This window comes from Triticum dicoccoides, chromosome 7B (assembly GCF_002162155.2).
Source record: "Triticum dicoccoides isolate Atlit2015 ecotype Zavitan chromosome 7B, WEW_v2.0, whole genome shotgun sequence".
Classification (NCBI taxonomy): domain Eukaryota; kingdom Viridiplantae; phylum Streptophyta; class Magnoliopsida; order Poales; family Poaceae; genus Triticum; species Triticum dicoccoides.
In genome coordinates, this window is record NC_041393.1 from 649,032,296 (window position 1) to 649,057,322 (window position 25,027).

Below are 25,027 nucleotides of genomic sequence, written 5' to 3' on the forward strand. Positions count from 1 at the left end.
CCGCCGGATCTGAGCGAGGGCTTGCCCTCTCTCTGTCCTAGACGCATCTAGCCTGTAGATCTGTGATTTATTCCGCATTTCGGGCGCCGTGAACTTGTAGATCTGAAATGTTTGCCGTAGATTTGACGGATTTACGAGTCCATTTAGGAATTTGGGCGGTTAATTTCTCCCCGAATCTCTACTTTGTGCTTACTTGTGCAGTGGCAACTGATTTAGATGCGTAAGTAATTATTCATCTCCTCCACTGCAGGATTTCAGGTCTGCCACTCGCTGGGAGGAGGCACTGGCTCCGGAATGGGCACCCTGCTCATCTCCAAGATCAGGGAGGAGTACCCAGACCGGATGATGATGACATTCTCGGTGTTCCCATCGCCCAAGGTGTCTGATACTGTTGTGGAGCCATACAATGCCACCCTCTCTGTGCACCAGCTTGTTGAGAATGCGGATGAGTGCATGGTTCTTGATAACGAGGCTCTCTACGACATCTGCTTCCGAACGCTCAAGCTTACCACTCCCACCTGTAAGTGCTAAAATCCTCTCCAGGTTCATTTATGCAAAAAAATATATGAATTCATGTATCAGCATTTATTGACATCTTGCTGAACTGTTGTGTTGTCCTTGCTTATAATACCATTTATGTCTTTACTCATGTTTAGTCTCACGTACATGTTGCTTTCAGATGATGCTCAGTAGGTGTTAATTCCTACTTGTGTTGTAAGTTGTGTAGCACCCTACAACTGGTTCTCCATTTCCATTTGTTAATCTTTGGATTACCGAGCTAATAGAGTCCAGTAAATGCAATTTGTGAACATGGTTGTCAGCATTTTGTTGTCACAGTAATTGCACATGTACACATTGTTTCCTGTTTGTTGTGTATGGATCTTCTGGTACATATGCTTTATGCCACTGATTGTCTAAATGTAAAAACTGATCTCAGTACCTTCAACACCATGAAGGATAGTTATTTCTAAAGTTGTTGCTGTTTTAGTTTGTAGGTGGTATTGCTAGAATCAGTATTTGATTGCTCATGTACTGAGGCCTTTTATTTTAAGCTCATGATTGGTGGACTGAAAAGAGTAGCATTATTAATACACTGCACTAGCTAAAATTGTTCGCTTGGTTCTTACCTCTGTATGTTCTAAGTTGTGTACCACTCTACAACTGATTCTTCATTTCCATTGTTGTGTACCACTCTGTGATGTTTGTAAATGCAATCTGCAAACATCACAAAGGGTAGTTATTTCTTCAGCTGTTGTTTGTGCTGGTCTTGTAGGTGGTATTACTTGAATCAGTATTTGATTGTCTCATGATTGGTGAACTGAAGATTAACATTCTCAATATACTAGTCCTGTAGGTGGTACTACTTGAATCAGTATTTGATTGTCCATGTAAGCTCATGATTGGTGAACTGAAGATTAACATTCTTAATAAACTGCACCAGCTAATATACTACACCTTTACCTCTTTGTTCTGTATGGTTCTTCTTGTATATATGTTTTATGCCACTGATTATGTACATGTATACACTAATGTCATTACCTTTAACACCATGAAGGATAGTTAGTTCATAAGCTGTTGCTTGTGCTAGCCTTGTAGGTGGTATTACTAGAATCAGTATTTGATTTCACATGTTACCTGGAGCCTTTTAATAAGCTCATGATTGGCGGACTGGAAAGATGAACATTCTTACTATACCACATTAGTTAATTTGTTGTTCTGTTTCTGCTCACAAATTTATTCACTTGGTTCTCATCTTTCTTTATTGTTTGCAGTCGGTGATCTGAACCACCTCATCTCTGCAACCATGAGTGGCGTTACCTGCTGTCTCCGCTTCCCCGGTCAGCTCAATTCAGACCTCCGGAAGCTTGCTGTGAACCTGATCCCGTTCCCAAGGCTGCACTTCTTCATGGTTGGATTTGCCCCGCTAACCTCGCGGGGTTCACAGATGTACCGTGCACTCACTGTGCCTGAGCTCACCCAGCAGATGTGGGACTCAAAGAACATGATGTGCGCCGCTGACCCAAGGCACGGCCGCTACCTCACCGCCTCAGCCATGTTCCGTGGGAAGATGAGCACCAAGGAGGTTGACGAGCAGATGCTGAACGTGCAGAACAAGAACTCGTCCTACTTCGTTGAGTGGATCCCCAACAACGTCAAGTCGAGCGTCTGCGACATCCCGCCCACTGGCCTGAAGATGTCATCCACCTTTGTTGGCAACTCGACGTCGATCCAGGAGATGTTCCGTCGCGTGAGCGAGCAGTTCACCGCCATGTTCAGGAGGAAGGCCTTCTTGCACTGGTACACGGGCGAGGGCATGGACGAGATGGAGTTCACCGAGGCCGAGAGCAACATGAACGACCTGGTGGCCGAGTACCAGCAGTACCAGGACGCGACGGTCGAGGAGGAAGAGGACTATGAGGATGAGCAGGAGGATGAGGAGGCCGCCTAAGCGGGCTTCCCCCTTTCTTCCCAGGGATATGCCTTATATCGCTCGTTGAGTCGTTGGAGTGCTCGTGGTGCTGTTAGGTGATGATAGCTAGATGCTATTTTTTTTTCGTTCTGAATGTCGGTTGTGTTGCCTTGACAGACTTATTTTTTCGTTATGTGGACCTGTGGTTGTCGTGTATGCTCATGTCGTGATGAGCATTTGGTGTAAGGTTTGACTGTGACTGCTTGGTGTGTTTCAGTAGTGCTACTTGACTGCAAAATCTTTATTCTGTGTCCGGTATTTTTGGGCCAAGTTGCCAAATATGCTTCTGTCATCTTGGGATCTTGGAATGCGTTTCAACTGGAGTTTCATCATGCTTTGGTTGAATGAACTTCCAACCTACAGGCAACTTCATTCGATCTTGGAATGAGCTTGCCTGTAGGCTCATGTAGTGCTACATACATCCATTTGAGAGACAAGTTTTTTTGGACGGAGGGAGTACTACATAGATTCTGTTATAATTTCTTAATTTCATGTTGCCTTCATAGGCTTTTTTAAGGTTATTAATAGGCTTTGTTTCTTATACGACGTTCCTGCTATTTTGGATTGGCATATCTGATTCACAATCTAGTTCTGGTCTTTAGGAAAGTGGCATCTGTTTTGCTTTATGCATTTGTAAAATCTCTAAAATGCAGGGCGATTCAGAAGTAGAACTGGTGCATAGCGTAAAAGATCAAATAGAACCTTCTTATAAGGTGTTGTGTTTGGTTGAACTTTGGTACTAACACAATTGAGGGCGGGAGGTAATGAAAATAAATGCCAGCTTTGTTTTGTTCAAGTGTGCATCGGAAACGTATCCCTTCATGGCGCTTGGTCGGGGAAGTTGCATAACTGTTCAAGAAGAGGAAGTGGAGCAATCTTGGATTGAATGAAGAACTTCGACACAAATCAAACTCAGAGTACAGAAATCAAGGGTGCCAATGTTTGCAACCTCAAGTTTGGAGCTCGAAGGCATTGCGGCCAACCGGGCAATCAGTATTTCCCTCAACAGCTTGGATAGTAAAGAACAATGATCATATTGAAGTGATCTTGCCAGTTTCACCCCCTCAAAAGAAATGAAGTTCTCATTTTCATACATTGTTAATGCTAAATCCACAAAATTATTATAGCACATAGAGAAACTCTCTGATCACGCAGACAGTTGTGTGACACCACATGAATATCTAACATGATGACAGTCTCAAACATTAGGACACTACAAAATCTCGGAAACTCCTAGGGCAGTGGCTTATCCGAGGAAGTTCATGATCACCAGGTGGAGCACCAGGTTGCACAGGACGAAGTCTGCAAAGGCCCTTTCTGGAGGAAAATCCTGCAGATAATGTTTTGACGTACAACGTTATGCTGGAAATCCAAAGAACAAACTATCGCGGCAGATAAAACGCTGACAGTGAACGTAGAGTTACCTTGAATTCCTTGTTGTCATTGTTGACTTGAATACGGAGGCACACTGCAAAAACAGACAGTCACATATCATGCAGCCAAGGAAGGGTAACCAGGATCGAGAGGGGGTTGAGAAATTCTTACCAGCAAGAACTGCACTTCCTATGCACGACAGGACACCTGAGAGGAACGAGTTGAAGGGAAATGACCCAACTACTCCCATGTAAACAACCTAGTTTGTCATATAAGTGAGCATTTTAGTAGTCAGCAAATGGCTCAGCTTTTCTGTAACTATGAATGAACTGAAGACTTATAATGGCTTATAAACTGAAGACAAGGATAATGGTAGTCAGCAAACGTACGTGCTTAAAGGAAACTTGCACTGATCCTAATAATCTGGCCAGGACACACTATATCACACACACCACCTAGAAAACAACGGCTAACACTTCATCTGCCAATTCAAACATCACAGGGCATACAAATGTTTAGCAATCCATGCCATTTACACCTGCACAAATTTGGTTGCCAGATGACTAGGTACTAGGTACAGCAGATTTTTGAATGCTGATACCCTGCTCCTATTCAAAATTGAGAAATGTGGCATAATAGACAAACATGACATTGCCTTTCCAAATCCTCATGCTATACTAGAACAAGATATTTCATAATGTGACAGCCCTCTCTGCACCCATGTATTATCGAAAAACAAAGTTGTTCAAGTAAGATTTAACTTCTCCATCCTAAAATCATATACCCTCAGTAAAAAGTGAAGCATCGAAAAATTACCTGAACAAGGGCAGTCGCCATGGCGAAAACCACATACAGGTCAATGATCTGCAGAAATGTTAGAATAGGATCAGCAATCAGGTAGTCTGACTGTGGCCACAGGTTGACGGTAACACGAGAGAGAATGGCAATTGCCTTGAGGTTCGTGGGCGTGGCGGCATAGGCCTTGTTCAGGGACTGGAACAGGAGCTTGGCATCCCCCGCAGCCTTCGGCATCCTCGCGAACCAGAGCACTTCAAGCCAACTAACCAGTATGAAACAGAAAACAAGTCACAGTCAGATCTTCCAGCACCGTGGCAAGGCTAGATCAAAACCTAGCAGCTGACATGCGCGCATCGGAAATTTGGCAATTCTTATCTCCAAAATGGCAATGCACATGTAAGCATTACGGATTTACACCGTTGTTGTGAACCGGATGGGGAAGAATCGAAATGCATATGGTTGCTATGGACTTGCATGCCAATTCATCGGCTCACCGAGCCATCTATCGGCAAAACAAATTCAGATGACCAAAGGGTTAACTGGCAATCCGTATAATTCAGATGCGTCTGCAGTTTTATGCGCAAACTGACAATAACTAGGAAGAAAATCAAGTACAGCAAGAAAAACCGAGGGCGTGTTTGTTTGCAATGGCTTTTACGTACTATTTTGTGCTGATGTTTGGTTAATAAATTTCTACTTGGGATTCTGAAGACAGTAGCATGCATCAACGAGAGATCTCAATCAGCATTCGGAATCCAAAAGGGCATTCGTTACACGGATGGAGGTGGTGGGCGGGCAGAGAGAACAGGAGGGATGGATCCGGAGGAGAAGCGTCGGCGTCGCCCACCTCAAGCAGCGGAGGGGCTGCGCTCTGGCTTTGCGGCGGCGGCGCGGCAGCTGCTCGTGGACGCCGAAGGGGAGAGAGAGAGATCGGGGGCCACTAGCGCCGGCGCTGCAGCTGCGCCTAGACGGAGGAGATTGCGGAGGATGTGGGGCTTGGGCTGGGCTGCAATCCGTCTTCGCAGAGGAGTGCGTTAGCGGGCTGAGCCCACCAAACATAATAATTTATCTATATTCTTTTTGAAAAGGCTGCGCTAAAAAAAATCTAGAAAAAGGGTAAAAACCTGTAATGTCATTCAAAAAGAAAGGCACATTTTGCAAGCTCTTTATTTTTCTCAGATAATAATTCCATGACAAAAGAATGCTCGCCAAACACAACACAATGTACCACTAACTCTCTTGCACAAAAGAATGGAATGAATGTCGATGCCACACACATGAATGACACATATCTCAGCTCAGCTTCCAAAGAATCACCCCCACCCCCCGAATCAGCATTTCCTTGGCACTACTTGGCGAGGGCGCTCTTGGCCTTGTGCCAGAAGAGCACTCGCTTCCTCCCGCGGGCCACGTTTTCCACCATGATCACCACCTTGCCGGCCTCCGCGGCGCGAAACGAGTTGCGAACCGCCTCCTCGCCGGCGCCCACCTTCCGGCCCTTGCTCACCACGATGGTGTACGCGCCCTCGTCGGCGCGCACGAACTCCTCCGTATACCCTGCCTCCCACCTCGACATCACCAGGTCCCATGTCAGTGTCGTGTCACCCTGAATCGTTTGTGTCACACGATCAAATTCACTCAGCCAATCACCTATGTTCTTAGTCACCAAACAATTTCAATGCATCTTATTTTCAACAAAGTCTAAGTAAGAGCTCCACATACTTAATTATTATATAACCTTCTATGATTGCTAATACTCAAAGCATATTTTTAGAACAAATAGCATCCGTCGAACACAGAGAAAGATATGGCTTTAATGTTTCGCCTCCCAACTTATTTATCCTAGAGATAATTGTCAACAATAATAAATCATGATCAAATATATTTGAATGACCATATATGCTTGGATCTTTCCCCACCGCACGATGCTTGCCAACTAAAGAATATGTTGGAATAAGAAGAAATACTATTCACTCTTGCATGAAAGTAAAACTGAAAAGTAAAAGATAGGCCCTTCGCAGAGGGAAGTATGGATCTGTAGAGGTACCAAAGCTCAGTGCTTAAAACAGAGATGGATACATTTTGAGAGGCATGCCTTTCCTGTCAATGTCACAACCGAGAGTTCTCGATATCGGCCATGCTAAACACATTATAAGCGGTTCCCAAGTGGAAAGGTAAAGTTTACTCCCCCTCAACCATTCAAACACAAGCCATGGCTAGCCAAATCATCGGGTGCCCTTCATACAATGAACTTTCTGGGGGAGTGAAGGAAATATGCCCTAGAGGCAATAATAAAGTTGTTATTTTATATTTTCTTATTCATGATAAATGTTTATTATTCATGCTAGAATTGTATTAACCAAAAACTTGATACATGTGTGGATACATAGACAAAACACCGTGTCCCTAGTATGCCTCTACTTGACTAACTCATTAATCAAAGATGGTTAAGTTTCCTAGCCATAGACATGTGTTGTCATTTGATGATTGAGATCACATCATTAGGAGAATGATGTGATTGACAAGACCCATCCGTTAGCTTAGCATTATGATCGTTCAGTTTTATTGCTACTGCTTTCTTCATGTCAAATACATATTCCTCCGACTATGAGATTATGCAACTCCCAGATACGGAGGAATGCCTTGTGTGCTAGCAAACGTCACAACGTAACTAGGTGATTATAAAGATGCTCTACAGGTACCTCCGAAGGTGTTTGTTGGGTTGGCATAGATCGAGATCAGGATTTGTCACTCCGAGTATCGAAGAGGTATCTCTGGGCCCTCTCGGTAATGCACATCATAAGAAGCCTTGCAAGCAATGTGACTAATGAGTTAGTTGCGGGATGATGCATTACGGAACGAGTAAAGAGACTTGTCGGTAACAAGATTGAACTAGGTATGAACATACCGATGATCGAATCTCGGGCAAGTAACATATCAATGACAAAGGGAATAACGTATGTTGTCATAACGGTTCGACCGATAAAGATCTTCGTAGAATATGTGGGAGCCAATATGAGCATCCATGTCCCGCTATTGGTTATTGACCGGAGAGGTGTCTCGGTCATGTCTACATAGTTTTCGAACCCGTAGGGTCCGCACACTTAACGTTCGATGATGATTTGTATTATATGAGTTTTGTGATTTGGTGACTGAATTTTGTACGGAGTCCCAGATGAGATCACAGACATGACGAGGAGTCTCCAAATGGTCGAGAGGTAAAGATTCATATATAGGACAATAATATTCGGACACCGAAAGTGTTCCGGGGGTACCGGGTACATATCGGGTCACCGGAAGGGGTTCCGGGCAACCCCCGACAAACTACATGGGCCTAATGGGCCAAGAGGGGGACAGAACAGCCCCTAAGGGGCTGGTGCGCCCCATGTAGGCCGAATTGGGGGGAAAGGGAAGGGGCGAAGAGAGAAGGAAGGGGAGGGATTCGGCCTTCCCCTCCGACACTTATGGAAGGGGGGGAGGCCGACTTGTGGGAGGTGCCCAAGTAGGATTACTCCTACTTAGGGCGCCCCTTGCTGCCCCTCTCACTCTCCCACCTATATATATGTGGGGGGCACTCTAGAACACACAATATTGATTCCTAGCCGTGTGTGTCGCCCCCCTCCACATTTTACGCCTCCGGTCATATTCACGTAATGCTTAGGCGAAGCCCTGCGTGGATCACTTCACCATCACCGTCAGCATGCACTCGTGCTGACACAACTCTCCCTCGACACTTTGCTGGATCAAGAGTTTGAGGGACATCATCGAGCTGAACGTGTGTAGAACTCAGAGGTGTCGTACATTCGGTGCTTGATCGGTCGGAATGAGAAGAAGTTCGACTACATCAACACTTCCGCTTTCGATGTATGAGGGTACGCGGATACACTCTCCCCCTCTCGTTGCTATGCATCTCCTAGATAGATCTTGCGTGAGCGTAGGAATTTTTTTGAAATTGCATACTACGTTTCCCAACAGGGAGTTTGTTTCATTATTTTGCGTTTTGATCATGGGACTGGGCATCCCAATTACCAGCCTCTCTTGTGCAATGACAAGTGAATAAATACCCATCATGAGAATAACCCGCTTAGCATGGAAGATACTGACCACTCCCTACTGCTCCATGAGCGGTTAGAGCACACAAAACATATGCTTATTTGAATGATTGGAGGTGGCACATGCAAATTTACTTGGAACGACAGAGTAATACTGTATATAGGTAGGTATGGTGGACACTCATTGAAGAAACTTGGCTCAAGGATTTTGGATGCACAAGCAGTATTCCCGCTTAGTATAATTTTTTGGCTAGCAAAAGATTCTAAACAAGCACCACATGTTTGAGGATCCATAACAATATAACTTCTATACAAATATACTCAACCATAACCCATTATGTTGTCTTCCTTGTCCAACTTCAACTAATTTGCTCCAGTGAAAATAATTAATGGGTGTTCACAATCATAGAAGATGTCCAAGATAATATATTTGTATGTGAAAGTTCTCTTCCATATACTATCTTTCATGAATTGTTTGTATGACTAATATTGTGATTGTCAAACTTCAATAGATTTTACTTTCTAAACCAAATGTGAAATATTTCTAAGCATGGTACAAGCATATGAAGCACATATAATTTCAACTTTATGATATTCAATTCATTCAACAATTTACTCATAGGATATAAGTGAAGCACAAGAGTAAATGACAAACTACTCCAAAGGATATATGTGAAGCACAAAGAGTAGTTAAATAATTGAGTAGCTATGTGATAACTCTCTCTCATTTAAAAATTCCAGATCCTAAGTATTTTATTCAAACAATAAACAAAACAAATCAAAATGATATTCCAAGAATAGCACATATCATGAGAACAAGTAAAAACTTAGGCTCAACCAAAACTAACCAATAGTTGTTGAAGAAGAAAGGTGGGATGCCTACCGGGGCATCCCCAAGCTTAGATGCTTGAGACTTCTTGGAATATTAATTTGGGATGTCTTAGGCATCCCCAAGATTGAGCTTTTGTGTCTCCTTAATTCCTCTCATATCACGGTTAACTCAACAAGAACTCGTGAGATAAGTTAGTATAAATCAACGCAAAACCTTATCATTCTCTACTGTAACAAATCACTAAAATTATAATTTGAAACTGCATAGTAAATGCATCTGCATATTTAATACTCCTATCCTCAAATAGAATCATTAAACAAGTAAACATATGCAAACAATGCAAACATAACTTCAATCTGTCTAAACAGAACAATCTGTAAAGGGTGAAAGAAGATTCATAACTACAAAAATTCTGAAAAATTACCACACCGTAGAAAATTTATCATAGCTTACCGTGTAAACATTTCAGGATTTTATCAAGTTCTGACTTTCCAGAAGAATTTAGATAATAATAGAAAAATTTCTGTTTTCAAACAATAACATATACACTTGCAAAATAAGCATGGTAAAGGCTATACTTGACATTTTTATTGAAATTAAAGATACAAAAAATTGTTGTAAATAACAGCAAGCAAATGCTAATAAAAGAAAATGACGCTCCAAGCAAAACACATATCATGTGAAGAATAAAAATATAGCTCCAAGTGAGGTCGCCGATAATGTTGAATACGAAAGAGGGGATGCCTTTTGAGGCATCCCCAAGCTTGGACACTTTGGTCTTCCTTGAATATTACCTTGGGGTGCCTTGTGCAACCCCAAGCTTAGGGTCTTGCCACTCATTATTCTTCTCATATCGATATCTCACCCAAAATTTGAAAACTTCAATCACACAAAACTTAACGGAACTTCATGAGATAGGTTAGTATGATAAAGAGCAAATCTTTTACTTTGGTACCGTCAAGACAAGATTCATAATTGCTATCAAACAATGCCTACTGTACCCTATAATTTCTACAATTTATATTGACCAATATAAGCCATAGAAACTATAAAACAAGCAAACTATGCATCGAAAACAGAATCTGTCAAAAACAGAATAGTCTCTAATGATCTGAACAAGAACCATACTTCTGTGACTAAAAAATCCTAAAAAATTAGGAAAACATAGGAAATATGTATATCAATCATCTGTAAAAATTTCAAACTTTTATCACATCCAAATGAATTATGGTAATTCCAAAAATTGGGCACAAAGTTGTCTGTTTTTGCACAAAATCAAGTCAACTATCATCCACACTATCCCAAAGGCTTTAGTTCGTACTTTATTGAAACAAAAGCTATAAAATATGATTACACTACTAGGGAAAAGCTTATACACAGAACTTAGCAGTAGTGCTGGGTAAAATGAGGCGCTGCTGCTACTTAGTAGTACCGCGTGTCAGTAAGATGCGCTACTGCTATCCTTTTAGCAGCAGCGCGTTTTAGCAAAACGCGCTACTGCTAAGTTTGAACTGGGGCATAATGGCTAGCCCCACTTAGTAGCAACGCATATCCAGATACGGCGCTACTGCTATGCTCCGTAGTAGTAGCGCTTTTCTTTGACACGTGCTACTAACCCTACCTTATCGTCCCGCGCGACCGACCCCTCACTCTCCCTCTCACTCACTCTCTCCCCGGCCCACGCCACCGTCGTCCGCCGCCGCCACCGTTCCCCGAAGACCGCCATCGCCCGCAGCTGTCGTTCCTCCTCCACTGAGGTAGTCCCTCCTCCCTCCTCCTCGCTCCTTCCCTCCTCCCTCCTTCTCCGTCCGCCCCCTCCTCCCTCCTCCACCAGCCACCCCTCTGCCCTCCTCCTCCGGCCGCCCCCTCCTCCCTCCTCCACCGGCCGCTCCCTCCTCCATCCTCCACCGGACGCACCCTCCTCCCTCCTCCTCCGGCCGCCCACTGTTCTTGTATAATGTAATTTTTTACTGTTTTTAGTAAGTGTTTAATAGAATTAGTAAGAAAATTAATAGAACTAGTTGAACTAGTTTATTTTTAGTAAGAATTAGTTTATTTTTATTTATAGTAAGTGCTTAGTTGAACTAGTTAAATTATTAGAACTAGTTTATTTTGAGTAAGAACTAATTTATTTTAGTAAGAACTAGTTTATTTTATTTATAGTAAGTGTTAAGTTGAACTAGTTGAATTAATATAACTAGTTTATTTTTAGTAAGAAAATTTAGGTATATGAGATTTGATGATCTAACTAAAATTTTACTATAGAACTAGTTTATTTTTAGTAAGAAAATTTAGGTATATGAGATTTGATGATCTAATTAAAATTTTACTATAGAATTAGTTTATTTTTAGTAAGAAAATTAATAAAACTAGTTTATTTTTATGTCATTATCACTTTGTCATCAAAGAATGCTATATGAGATTTGATGATCTAATTAAAATTTTACTCGGTGGAATATGCAGGCTTAGACAGGGGTGCATGGAAGCTTGCTATCCATGTGCGAGAGCCATGAGTTGGTTGCGAGATCTTATGGGTTTCACCTCTAGCCTACCCCAACTTGTAGGGACTAAAGGCTTTGTTGTTGTTGTTGTTGTTGTTGTTGGAATATGCAGGCTTAGTCATGTCTCCTTGGAGTGATCGTCACCCGAGCTACCTCCACTTCCTCTACACCTGAGTCAGTGAGCTAAAAGTCCACCTCCTCGTTATCCACCTTCCCCTACATCCGAGCTAGGGTATTTAGTTATGCTTCTTAATCAAATGAAATATTCGGATTATAAGATATATTGAAATGTTTTTGTCAATATTGAACCATTGAAATGCAATGGGCACTAGTTTATGCTCATATGTGAAGTGTCCATTCATTTCCGAGCGACCTATGTTTTGCCGGAGTGTTGATTCATTTCTGTTTCGGCAAATTTTAGGCTCTCGATATGTCCTATTTTAGCAAAGGTCATGCCCGATTTTTCCGTGAATTTAAGCATGACTTGTGCTAGAATATGTAGGAAATATCGAGTGCCCCAGATTTGCTAGAAAGAGAATAAAACGACATTTTGAGTTGACTTTAAGTCTGTCGGGGCTCCATAAATGACTGTCCAAAAATCAGTGAGGGAGAGTCTCCACCATATATGAGAGAAGAATGCCGAATGTTGTCGTGGGGGTCGCTTTTCCTTCTTCTCTTTGTGCTAGACCTTTGTTATGCACTAGGGGAAGAAGGAGTAGCGACCATCATCGACGGTCGAAAAATCGGTGACGAAGTGTCCACCATATATGAGAGAAGAAGAATGCTGACTGTTGTCGTGGGGGTCGCTTCTCCTTCTTTTCCTTGTGCTAGATATTTGTAATGCACTAGCAAAGGAGGAGTAGCGACCATCACCAACGGTCGCAATATCAGAGAGGAAGTGCCCACCATATACGTGAGAAGAGAGTTTAGGAAGGATGACTCGACATACCTAAAGTCAACCCGTTGCATATTGAGTAATAATGATCTGTGTGTTGAGTTTCTGGTAGTTGCCTTCGGTCAATTTTTAATTAATGTTTCAACTATGAACATAGGAAATGTCTGACGACGAAAAGGAATTCAGTATGTGCGAATATTACGAAGACGAGCGCGACCTGTGCGACAGGCCTCACCTAGTTGGTGGTAGGCGCTTCAACATCAAGCTGGATGACTCCTTCGAAGTGCATACAGTAAGTCACAACGACAAGTCTTCGTAATTAAGCATGACTTCTGCTTCTTTTGCTTCAACTTATATTTTTTTACTATTCTACTAGCGTATCCCCTACCATGCAAGAATATATGTCTTGGATAAGGTTGGTTTCAGTACTATGGAAACTATGGAGGTAAAAAGAGTTAACTTGAGGACCGAGCATGGTTATAGTTTTCCCGCAAAATTATACAATACAGACACCTACACCCATTTTGAATGCCAACAATTGAGAGCACTATGCAAGGCTTATGCATTTGAGCCTGATATGCTTATCACCTTTGATATTCGTCTGGAAGATGATATTGAAGATAATATCGACATTTGGGTCGATGTGCAGACGCCTCCAGTTCTACCATTATGTAAGTTTCTCAACCATATTTATGTCTTGGATATTGTTTATTCAAAAATATTTGATAACTAATTTCTATTGATAGCTTATTTCCATTCAAGCAAACATATCCAGCGCTTGGTAGACAGGACCTACTACTGTCCCGGGGCTGAACTAAACTGCGAGGAGACAAGTCATTATGTTTCATGGCTTGAGGATCTTCATACTGTCAAGACAAATTATTTTCTTGGACTTAGAAATCTTAGTACTCAAAACGTGCGACCAATAGTGTTCGTACTGAACTACGGTCACATCTATTTAGGAAAGATGGTAAGATTTTTACTATTTGTCCTCAGTGCATCTTTTGCATACATTATTTTTTAAGCTAAACTTTATTGGTAAGTATGTTACTACGATGTTCTTCAACAGAGATTCCCGATGATAGTTGTGCCTCAGTGGATCGAAGCTAAAGGTCGCATGTCCATGGTTAGCATACGACCAAGACTTCCTACATTGCACATGAGTGCATTCAGGATTTCTAGAAGCGAGCAAGTCGTAATAGTCAAAGACTGGAACAAAATTGCGAAGGACCGCAGAGAAGTACTAGGGGGCAACAATCAGAAGCGCAACCCACAATTAGGAGACACGTTCATCTGCATGCTTCAATGTGATGAATCAAGAGAGTGATACGTCTCCAAACGTATCTATAACTTTTGATTGTTCCATGCTATTATATTACTTGTTTTGGATGTTTAATGGGCTTTACTATACACTTTTATATTATTTTTGGGACTAACCTATTAACCGGAGGCCCATCCCAAATTTCTGTTTTCTTGCCTATTTCAATGTTTCGAAGAGAAGGACATCAAACGGAGTCCAAACGGAATGAAACCTTTGGGAGAGTTATTCTTGGAACAAACGCAATCCAGGAGACTTGGAGTAGACGTCAGGGAAGCTTCGAGGAAGCCACGAGGGTCCAGGGCGCGCCCCCACCCTCATGGGCCCCTCGTGGTTCCCCTGACCGACTTCTTTCGCCTATATATATCCATATACGCTGAAAACATCTAGTAGCACAATAGATCCGGAGTTCCGCCGCCGCAAGCCTCTGTAGCCACCAAAAACCAATCGGGACCCTGTTTCGGCACACTGCCGGAGGGGGGATCCCTCACCGGTGACCATCTTCATCATCCCGGCGCTCTCCATGAGGAGTAGGGAGTAGTTCACCCTCGGGGCTGAGGGTATGTACCAGTAGCTATGTGTTTGATCTCTCTCTCTCTCTCTCTCTCGTGTTCTTGAGGTGGTACAATCTTGATGTATCGCGAGCTTTGCTATTATAGTTGGATCTTATGATGTTTATCCCCCTCTACTCTCTTGTAATGGATTGAGTCTTCCCTTTGAAGTTATCTTATCGGATTGAGTCTTTAAGGATTTGAGAACACTTGATGTATGTCTTGCATGTGCTTATCTGTGGTGACAATGGGATATCACATGATCTACTTGATGTATGTTTTGGTGATCAACTTGCGGGTTCAGTGACCTTGTGAACTTATGCATAGGGGTTGGCACACGTTTTCGTCTTGACTCACCGGTAGAAACTTTGGGGCACTCTTTGAAGTTCTTTGTGTTGGTTGAATAGATGAATCTGAGATTGTGTGATGCATATCGTATAATCATACCCACGGATACTTGAGGTGACATTAGAGTATCTAGGTGACATTAGGGTTTTGGTTGATTTGTGTCTTAAGGTGTTATTCTAGTACGAACTCTAGGATAGATCGAACGGAAAGAATAGCTTCGTGTTATTTTACTACAGACTCTTGAATAGATCGATCAGAAAGGATAACTTTGAGGTGGTTTCGTACCCTACAATAATCTCTTTATTTGTTCTCCGCTATTAGTGACTTTGGAGTGACTCTTTGTTGCATGTTGAGGGATAGTTATATGATCTAATTATGTTATTATTGTTGAGAGAATTTGCACTAGTGAAAGTATGAACCCTAGGCCTTGTTTCCTAGCATTGCAATACCGTTTACGCTCACTTTTATCATTAGTTACCTTGCTGTTTTTATAATTTCAGATTACAAAAACCTATATCTACCATCCATATTGCACTTCTATCACCATCTCTTTGCCGAACTAGTGCACCTATACAATTCACCATTGTATTGGGTGTGTTGAGGACACAATAGACTCTTTGTTATTTGGTTGCAGGTTTTTTGAGAGAGACCATCTTCATCCTACGCCTCCCACGGATTGATAAACCTTAGGCCATCCACTTGAGGGAAATCTGCCACTGTCCTACAAACCTCTGCACTTGGAGGCCCAACAACTACAAGAATAAGGTTGTGTAGTAGACATCAAGCTCTTTTCTGGCGACGTTGCCGGGGAGGTTAGTGCTTGAAGGTATATCTTTAGATCTTGCAATCGAATCTTTTAATTTCTTGTTTTATCACTAGTTTAGTCTATAAAAGAAAACTACAAAAAATGGAATTGAGGGTGCCTCATATGCTTCATCTTTTTAATGTCTTTTGTGAAAATAAGGATTCCGATAATTGTGCTCAATTTCTAGAGGAAGAATGCATTAGAATGTTTTGCACTAAATCTTTGAATGATGAGCATGATTGCAATGTTGTTAGTATGAATTCTTTGAATACCCATGATGCTAATGATATGAAATGGCCCAAGATTGGGGATGCTATGTTTGATGAGAATGACATGGTTGAGAATATATTTGCTGCAATTAATGTTTGTCCCAAGCTTGGGGATGCTTTGTTTAATGAAGATGATATTTTTAGCCTCCCAAGTTTTGATGAGCAGATTTATTATGATGATAGCATGCCTCCTATTTATGATGATTATTGTGATGATACTTATGCATAAAAAGTAGTGATGATTATATTTATAAAACTTGTCATGATTAGGATTACCCTTTTTCTGAACATTACTCTTTTATTGTGGAAACAATTTATAGTATTTGAGTATCTTATGATACTCCCACTATTACGAATGAGAAGAATTTTGCTTATGTGGAGAGTAATAAAATTTCTATGCTTGTAGATCATGAAAAGAATGCTTTATGTGATGGTTATATTTTTGAATTCATTCATGATGCTACTAAAAATTATTATGAGGGAGGAACATATGCTTGTAGGAATTGCAATAATATTATGTTTCCTCTCTATGTGTTGAAAATCTTGAAGCTATGCTTGTTTTACCTTCCTATGCTAGTTGATTCTTGTTACCATAAGTTGTTTGCTCATAAAATCCCTGTGCATAGGAAGTGGGTTAGACTTAAATGTGTTAGTAATATTCTTCATGGTGCTCTCTTTATGTTTCAATTCTTAACTTTTATGCGAGCATCATTGAAATCATCATGCCTAGCTAAAAGGCATTAAAGAAAAGCGCTTGTTGGGAGACAACCCAATATTTATCTTTACTGTTTTTGTGTGTTCACATGATTATGCTACTGTAGTAATCATGTTTTATAGCTTTTGTTTCAATAAAGTGCCAAGTAAGACCTTTAGGATAGCTTACGGTGATAGTTGTGTTGATCCTGCTGAAAATCAGAAACTTTTGCGCTCAGTAAATTACTTTTGATAATTCACAGAAACATGATTTTGATCTGATTCTTTTTGCTCTGGATTGGTACGCAAATTGCTCAGTTTTTCTAATTTGGTAGTAGGGATGAAAACAGAGAGGAAACGGATAGAACTGGATGCTACCACCTTTGTTTTCATATTTTTTTATAGATGCGGAAACGAATACAGAAACCCCGGAAATGAATACGGAAACAGATACTACCGAAAACAGACACATAGCGAATACAGAGTGGACACGGAAACAGAAGTGGGCGTTGAGCGGAACTTAAAAACCACATGAATCATAGAGAAATACACACAAGAACAATCTTTTAATGAATTGTTAATATGGCTACAAAATAATATGATTATGTTAACAACTTAGCATTGTATTGTAGTAGTACAGGACAATTGCGTATATGATTAGTTAAGTACATATGTGGTAGTAAAAGTTGGACCTAAGTAATCCATTTTGCTCATTGTGTCCTTGTGTGTTGTTTGATCCTAGTGCCACAAAGCAGTTATAGGCCTATAGTAAAAACGGAAATTCTGTAGTCACGGAAACAAAAAGTTCCATTTCCATGTCCGTTCCACCGGAAAATGTCGTTCCGTTTTTGTTTCCGTTTCCACATAAAAAATTCCATTTCCGTTTCCGTTTTGCAAATTTTTGTTTTTATTTTCATATTTCCTCTCCGTTTCCACTTTTTCTCCGGAAAAATGGAAAGTTTCCACTCCATTTTCATCCCTATTTGGTAGGATTTTTGGAGTTACAGAAGTATTCGTTTGATACAGATTACTACAAACTATTCTGTTTTTGACAGATTCTGTTTTCATTGTGTTGTTTGCTTATTTTGATGAATCTATGAGTAGTATCGGAGGATATGAACCATAGAGAAGTTGGAATACAGTAGATATTACACCAATATGAATTTAAAATGAGTTCACAACAGTACCTAAGTGGTGATTTATTTTTTATACTAACAGAGCTTACGAGTTTTCTGTTGAGTTTTGTGTTGTGAAGTTTTCAAGTTTTGGGTAAAGATTTGATGGACTATGGAATAAGGAGTGGCAAGAGCCTAAGCTTGGGGATGCCCAAGGCACCCCAAGGTAATATTCAAGGACAACCAAGAGCCTAAGCTTGGGGATGCCCCGGAAGGCATCCCCTCTTTCGTCTTCATTCATCGGTAACTTTACTTGGAGCTATATTTTTATTCACCACATGATATGTGTTTTGCTTGGAGCGTCTTGTATGATTTGAGTCTTTGCTTTTTAGTTTACCACAATCATACTTGCTGTACACACCGTTTGGGAGATACACACATGAATCGGAATTTATTAGAATACTCTACGTGCTTCACTTATATCTTTTGAGCTAGATAATTTTGCTCTAGTACTTCACTTATATCTTTTTAGAGCACGGCGGTGGTTTTATTTTATAGAAATAGATGAACTCTCATGCTTCACTTATATTATTTTGAGAGTCTCTTAGAACTGCATGGTAATATGCTTTGGTTATAAAATTAGTCCTAATATGATAGGCATTCAAGATGGGTATAATAAAAACTTTTATATAAAGTGCATTGAATACTATGAGAATTTGATTCCTTATGATTGTTTTGAGATATGAAGATGGTGATATTAGAGTCATGCTAGTGGAGTAGTTGTGAATTTGAGAGATACTTGTGTTAAAGTTTGTGATTCCTGTAGCATGCACGTATGGTGAACCGTTATGTGATAAAGTCGGAGCATGATTTATCTTTTGATTTTCTTCCTTATGAGTGGCGGTCGGGGACGAGCGATGGTCTTTTCCTACCAATATACCCCCCTAGGAGCATGCACATAGTACTTAATTTCGATGACTAATAGATTTTTGCAATAAGTATATGAGTTCTTTATGACTAATGTTGAGTCCATGGATTATACACACTCTGACCTTTCCACCATTGCTAGCCTCTTTTGTGCCGTGCAACTTTCGCTGGTACCATGCACCCACCATATACCTTACTCAAAACGGCCACCATACCTACCTATCATGGCATTTCCATAGCCATTCCGAGATATATTGCCATGCAACTTTCCACCGTTCCGTTTATTATGACACGCTCCATCATTGTCATATTGCTTTTGCATGATCATGTAGTTGACATTGTATTTGTGGCAAAGCAACCTTCATAAATCTTTCATACATGCCACTCTTGATTCATTGCATATCCCGGTACACCGCCAGAGGCACTCACATAGAGTCATATTTTGTTCTAAGCATTGAGTTGTAATTCTTGAGTTGTAAGTAAATAAAAGTGTGATGATGTTCATTATTAGAGCATTGTCCCAAGTGAGGAAAGGATGATGGAGATTATGATTCCCCCACAAGTCGGGATGAGACTTCGGACTTTATGGAAAATATAATAGGCCAAAGAAGCCCAAATAATAATAATAATAAAGAGGCCAAGGAAGCCCACCAAAATAAAAAATGAGAGAAAAAGAGAGAAGGGACAATGTTACTATCCATTTACCACACTTGTGCTTCAAAGTAGCACCATGATCTTCATGATAGAGAGTCTCGTATGTTGTCACTTTCATACACTAGTGGGAATTTTACGTTATAGAACTTGGCTTGTATATTCCAATGATGGGCTTACTCAAAATGCCCTAGGTCTTCGTGAGCAAGCAAGTTGGATGCACACCCACTAGTTTCTTTTGTTGAGCTTTCATACACTTATGGCTCTAGTGCATCCGTTGCATGGCAATCCCTACTCACTCACATTGATATCTATTGATGGGCATCTTCATAGCCCGTTGATACGCCTAGTTGATGTGAGACTATCTTCTCCTTTTTTGTCTTCTCCACAACCACCATTCTATTCCACATATAGTGCTATCTCCATGGCTCACACTCATGTACTGCGTGAAGATTGAAAAAGTTTGAGAACATCAAAGTATGAAACAATTGCTTGGCTTGTCATCGGGGTTGTGCATGATTTAAATATTTTGTGTGATGAAGATAGAGCATAGCCAGACTATATGATTTTGTAGGGATAACTTTCTTTGGCCATGTTATTTTGAGAAGACATGATTGCTTTGTTAGTATTCTTGAAGTATTATTGTTCTCATGTCAATATGAACTTTTATCTTGAATCATTTGAATCTGAACATTCATGCCATAATAAAGAAAATTACATTGAGAAATATGCTAGGTAGCATTCCACATCAAAAATTCTATTTTTATCATTTACCCACTCGAGGACGAGCAGGAATTAAGCTTGGGGATGCTTGATACGTCTCCAACGTATCTATAATTTTTGATTGTTCCATGCTATTATATTACTTGTTTTGTATGTTTAATGGGCTTTACTATACACTTTTACATTATTTTTGGGACTAACCTATTAACCAGAGGCCCAGCCCAAATTGCTGTTTTCTTGCCTATTTCAGTGTTTCGAAGAAAAGGAATATCAAACGGAGTCCAAATGGAATGAAACCTTCGGGAGAGTTATTTTTGAAACAAACACAATCCAGGAGACTTGGAGTAGACGTCAGGGAAGCTTCGAGGAAGCCACGAGGGTCCAGGGCGCGCCCTACCCCCTAGGCGCACCCCCACCCTCATGGGCCCCTCGTGGTTCCCCTGACCGACTTCTTTCGCCTATATATATCCATATACGCTGAAAACATCCAGTAGCACAATAGATCGGGAGTTCCACCGCCGCAAGCCTCTGTAGCCACCAAAAACCAATCGGGACCCTGTTCCGGCACCCTGCCGGAGGGGGGATCCCTCACCGGTGACCATCTTCATCATCCCGGCGCTCTCCATGACGAGGAGGGAGTAGTTCACCCTCGGGGCTGAGGGTATGTACCAGTAGCTATGTGTTTGATCTCTCTCTTTCTCTCTCTCTCTCTCTCTCTCGTGTTCTTGAGGTGGTACAATCTTGATGTATCGCGAGCTTTGCTATTATAGTTGGATCTTATGATGTTTATCCCCCTCTACTCTCTTGTAATGGATTGAGTTTTCCCTTTGAAGTTATCTTATCGGATTGAGTCTTTAGGATTTGAGAACACTTGATGTATGTCTTGCATGTGCTTATCTGTGGTGACAATGGGATATCACGTGATCTACTTGATGTATGTTTTGGTGATCAAGTTGCGGGTTCAGTGACCTTGTGAACTTATGCATAGGGGTTGGCACACGTTTTCGTCTTGACTCTCCGGTAGAAACTTTGGGGCACTCTTTGAAGTTCTTTGTGTTGGTTGAATAGAGGAATCTAAGATTGTGTGATGCATATTGTATAATCATACCCACGGATACTTGAGGTGACATTGGAGTATCTAGGTGACATTAGGGTTTTGGTTGATTTGTGTTTTAAGGTGTTATTCTAGTACGAACTCTAGGATAGATCGAACGGAAAGAATAGCTTTGTGTTATTTTACTACGGACTCTTGAATAGATCGATCAGAAAGGATAACTTTGAGGTGCTTTCGTACCCTACAATAATCTCTTTATTTGTTCTCCGCTATTAGTGACTTTGGAGTGACTCTTTGTTGCATGTTGAGGGATAGTTATATGATCCAATTATGTTATTATTGTTGAGAGAATTTGCACTAGTGAAAGTATGAACCCTAGGCCTTGTTTCCTAGCATTGCAATACCGTTTACGCTCACTTTTATCATTAGTTACCTTGCTGTTTTTATAATTTCAGATTACAAAAACCTATATCTACCATCCATATTGCACTTGTATCACCATCTCTTCGCCGAACTAGTGCACCTATACAATTCACCATTGTATTGGGTGTGTTGGGGACATAAGAGACTCTTTGTTATTTGGTTGCAGGGTTTTTTGAGAGAGACCATCTTCATCCTACGCCTCCCATGGATTGATAAACCTTAGGTCATCCACTTGAGGGAAATTTGCTACTGTCCTACAAACCTCTGCACTTGGAGGCCCAACAACGTCTAGAAGAAGAAGGTTGTGTAGTAGACATCAGAGCGCTCCACATGTTCTATGCTATTTTACCTGAAAGAGAGAGTAGTAGGAGTGATTAGCTGGCTAGAATTAGTGTTGGTGGTGATAACTATGATGATTAATATTAGCTAGTGTTGGTGGTGATTAGGTATGACTATGATGATTAAATAGTGTTTGTGGTAATAACTATGATGATTATTAGCTAGTGTTGTTGGTGATGATATGATGCAAGAGTTTTTATATTAATATGATGATGATGAGTACGTTATTATATCATTGGGTGAAAGAACCGCGGATTAGTTTTAAGTGGATGGATCCCAAGTGATCAAGTCATGGATTATCGTGATAATCCATGACTTGGTCAGTTAGGATCCATGACTTGGTCACTTAGGATCCATCCATTTGAAACTAATCCGCGGTTCTTTCACCTAGTGATTTAAGAACTCATTATAATGTAAAAACAATCTCTAAATTGCTACTGTATGAAAAATTGTATAAAGGTGAATGAATATGACTTAAAATTTAAAAGAAATAGAATACGGAATAATAGTAGTAGCGCGGGTAGAGAGAAGCGCTACTAGTAATTACCAGTAGCGATTGTTTGAGAAAGCGCTACTACTAAGTATATATAGCAGTAGCGCGTGCCAGCATGCGCTACTGCTAAGCTTTAGCTGTAGCGCCGTATCAGTAGTGCGGTTACCCACTCTACTAATAGGCCAAAAACCAGCGCTACTGCTAGGCTTTTCCCTAGTAGTGTTACTACAGTAGCTTAATCATGTGGACACACAAAAACAATAGGTATAAATATTGGGTTGTCTCCCAACAAGCGCTTTTCTTTAATGTCTTCCTAGCTAGGCACGATTATTTTAATGATCCTCACATAAAGGATAAGAATTGAAACACAATGGGAGCATCATGAATCACATGGCAAGCTAATTTAAGCCTAACCCACTTCCTATGCATAGGGATTTTGTGAGCAAACAATTTATGGGAGCAAGAATCAACTAGCATAGGAAGGCAAAACAAGCAATACTTCAAAACTTTCAACACATAGATAGGAAACTTGATATTATTGAGATATGTAAAAGTATATGTTCCTCTCTCGTAATAATTTTTAGTAGCATAATGAATGAATTCAACAATATATCTATCACATAAAGCATTCTTTTCATGATTCATAAGCATCGAAATTTTATTACTCTCCACATAAGCAAATTTATTCTCATGAATAGTAGTGGGAGCAAACTCAATGAAATAGCTATCATATGATACTTGATTGGCATAATCCAATTGAAAATTGAAATCATGATCACAAGTTTCATGGTTATCATTATTCTTTATAGCATACATGTCATCACCATAATAATCATTGATAGGAACTTTGTTTCCATAATCAATTGAAATCTCTTCCAAAATAGTGGAATCATCATTAAATAAAGTAATAATCTATCCATATCCACTTTCATAATTATTACAATAAGATTCAACATCCTCCAAAATAGTGAGATCATTACCTAGAGTTGACACTCTTCCAAACCCACTCTCATCGTTGTAATCATCATAAATAGGAGGCATGCTATCATCATAATAATTTTTCTCAACAAAACATGGGGGACTAAAAATATCATCTTCATCAAACATAGCATTCCCAAGCTTATGGCTTTCCATATCACTAGCATCATGGATATTCAAAGAATTCATACTGGCAACATTGCAATCATGCTCCTCAATCAAAGAGTTTATGCCAAACATTTTATTGAATTCTTCTTCTAACAATTGAGCTCAATTTTTCGACTGATCATTTTCAAAAAAGGCATGATAAATATGAAGAATACGAGGAAACCAAACTTCCTTATTTTTTTGTAGTTTTCTTTTATAAAACCAAACTAGCGATAAAACAAGAAACTAAAAGATTCAATTGCAAGATCTAAAGATATGCCTTCAAGCACTCACCTCCCCGGCAACGGTGCCAGAAAAGAGCTTGATGTTTACTACACAACTTATTCTTGTAGACTCGTGTTGGGCCTCCAAGTGTAGAGTTTTGTAGGATAGTAGCAATTTTCCCTCAAGTGGATGACCTAAGATTTATCAATCTATGGGAGGCGTAGGATGAAGATGGTCTCTCTCAAACAACCCTGCAATCAAATACAAGAAATCTCTTGTGTCCCCAACACACCCAATACAATGGAAAATTGTATAGATACACTAGTTCATCGAAAAGATGGTGATACAAGTGTAGTATGGATAGTAGATATAGGTTTTTGTAATCTGAAAATATAAAAACAGCAAGGCAAGAAGTAGTAAAATGGAGCACAAACGGCAATGCTTGGAAACAAGGCCTAGGGTTCATACTTTCAATAGTGCAATCTCTCAACAGTGCTAACATAATTGATTTATATAACAATACCTCAACATGTGACAAAGAGTCGCTCCATAGTTCTTATCTTGCGGAGAACATAAGATGAAATTGTTTGTAGGGTATAGAACCACCTCAAAGTTATCCTTTCCGATCAATCTATTGAGCTATTCCTATAAGTGTCATAAATAACCCTAGAGTTTGTACTAAAATAACACCATATGATACACATCAACCAACTCTAGTGTCACCTAGATACTCCAATGTCACCACAAGTATTCATATGCAAGACATACATCAAGTGTTAATCCATATAAGTATTCTATCCGATAATAGTGAAACCCCAAAGGTAAAAATTCAATTCATCACAACAAGATAGAGAGGGAGAAACACCATATGATCCAACTATATTAACAAAAGTCGCGGTACGTCAAGATCGTGTCAAATCAAGAACAGGAGAGAGAGAGAGAGAGAGAGATCAAACACATAACTACTCGTACCTACCCTCAGTCCCGAGGTGAACTACTCCCTCCTCGTCATGGAGACCGCCGGGATGATGAAGATGGCCTCCGAT

At 40.4% G+C, this 25,027-nt stretch overlaps 1 protein-coding gene and 1 pseudogene across 1 annotated transcript; both read right to left on the reverse strand.

Moving 5' to 3' along the window:
• Positions 1 to 2,034: 2,034 nt before the first annotated feature.
• LOC119338308 lies at positions 2,035 to 2,352 on the reverse strand (annotated as a pseudogene).
• A 1,133-nt stretch (positions 2,353 to 3,485) lies between these two features.
• LOC119340141 (dolichyl-diphosphooligosaccharide--protein glycosyltransferase subunit DAD2-like) lies at positions 3,486 to 5,611 on the reverse strand. The gene is made up of 6 exons (XM_037612043.1): positions 5,490 to 5,611; positions 4,796 to 4,904; positions 4,661 to 4,708; positions 4,016 to 4,103; positions 3,895 to 3,938; positions 3,486 to 3,800 (listed from the first exon to the last, which is right to left on the reverse strand). The coding sequence occupies exons 2-6, from the start codon at positions 4,874 to 4,876 to the stop codon at positions 3,717 to 3,719; spliced, it is 345 nt and encodes a 114-aa protein (XP_037467940.1). The 5' UTR covers positions 4,877 to 4,904; positions 5,490 to 5,611; the 3' UTR covers positions 3,486 to 3,716.
• Between the last annotated feature and the right edge of the window lie 19,416 nt (positions 5,612 to 25,027).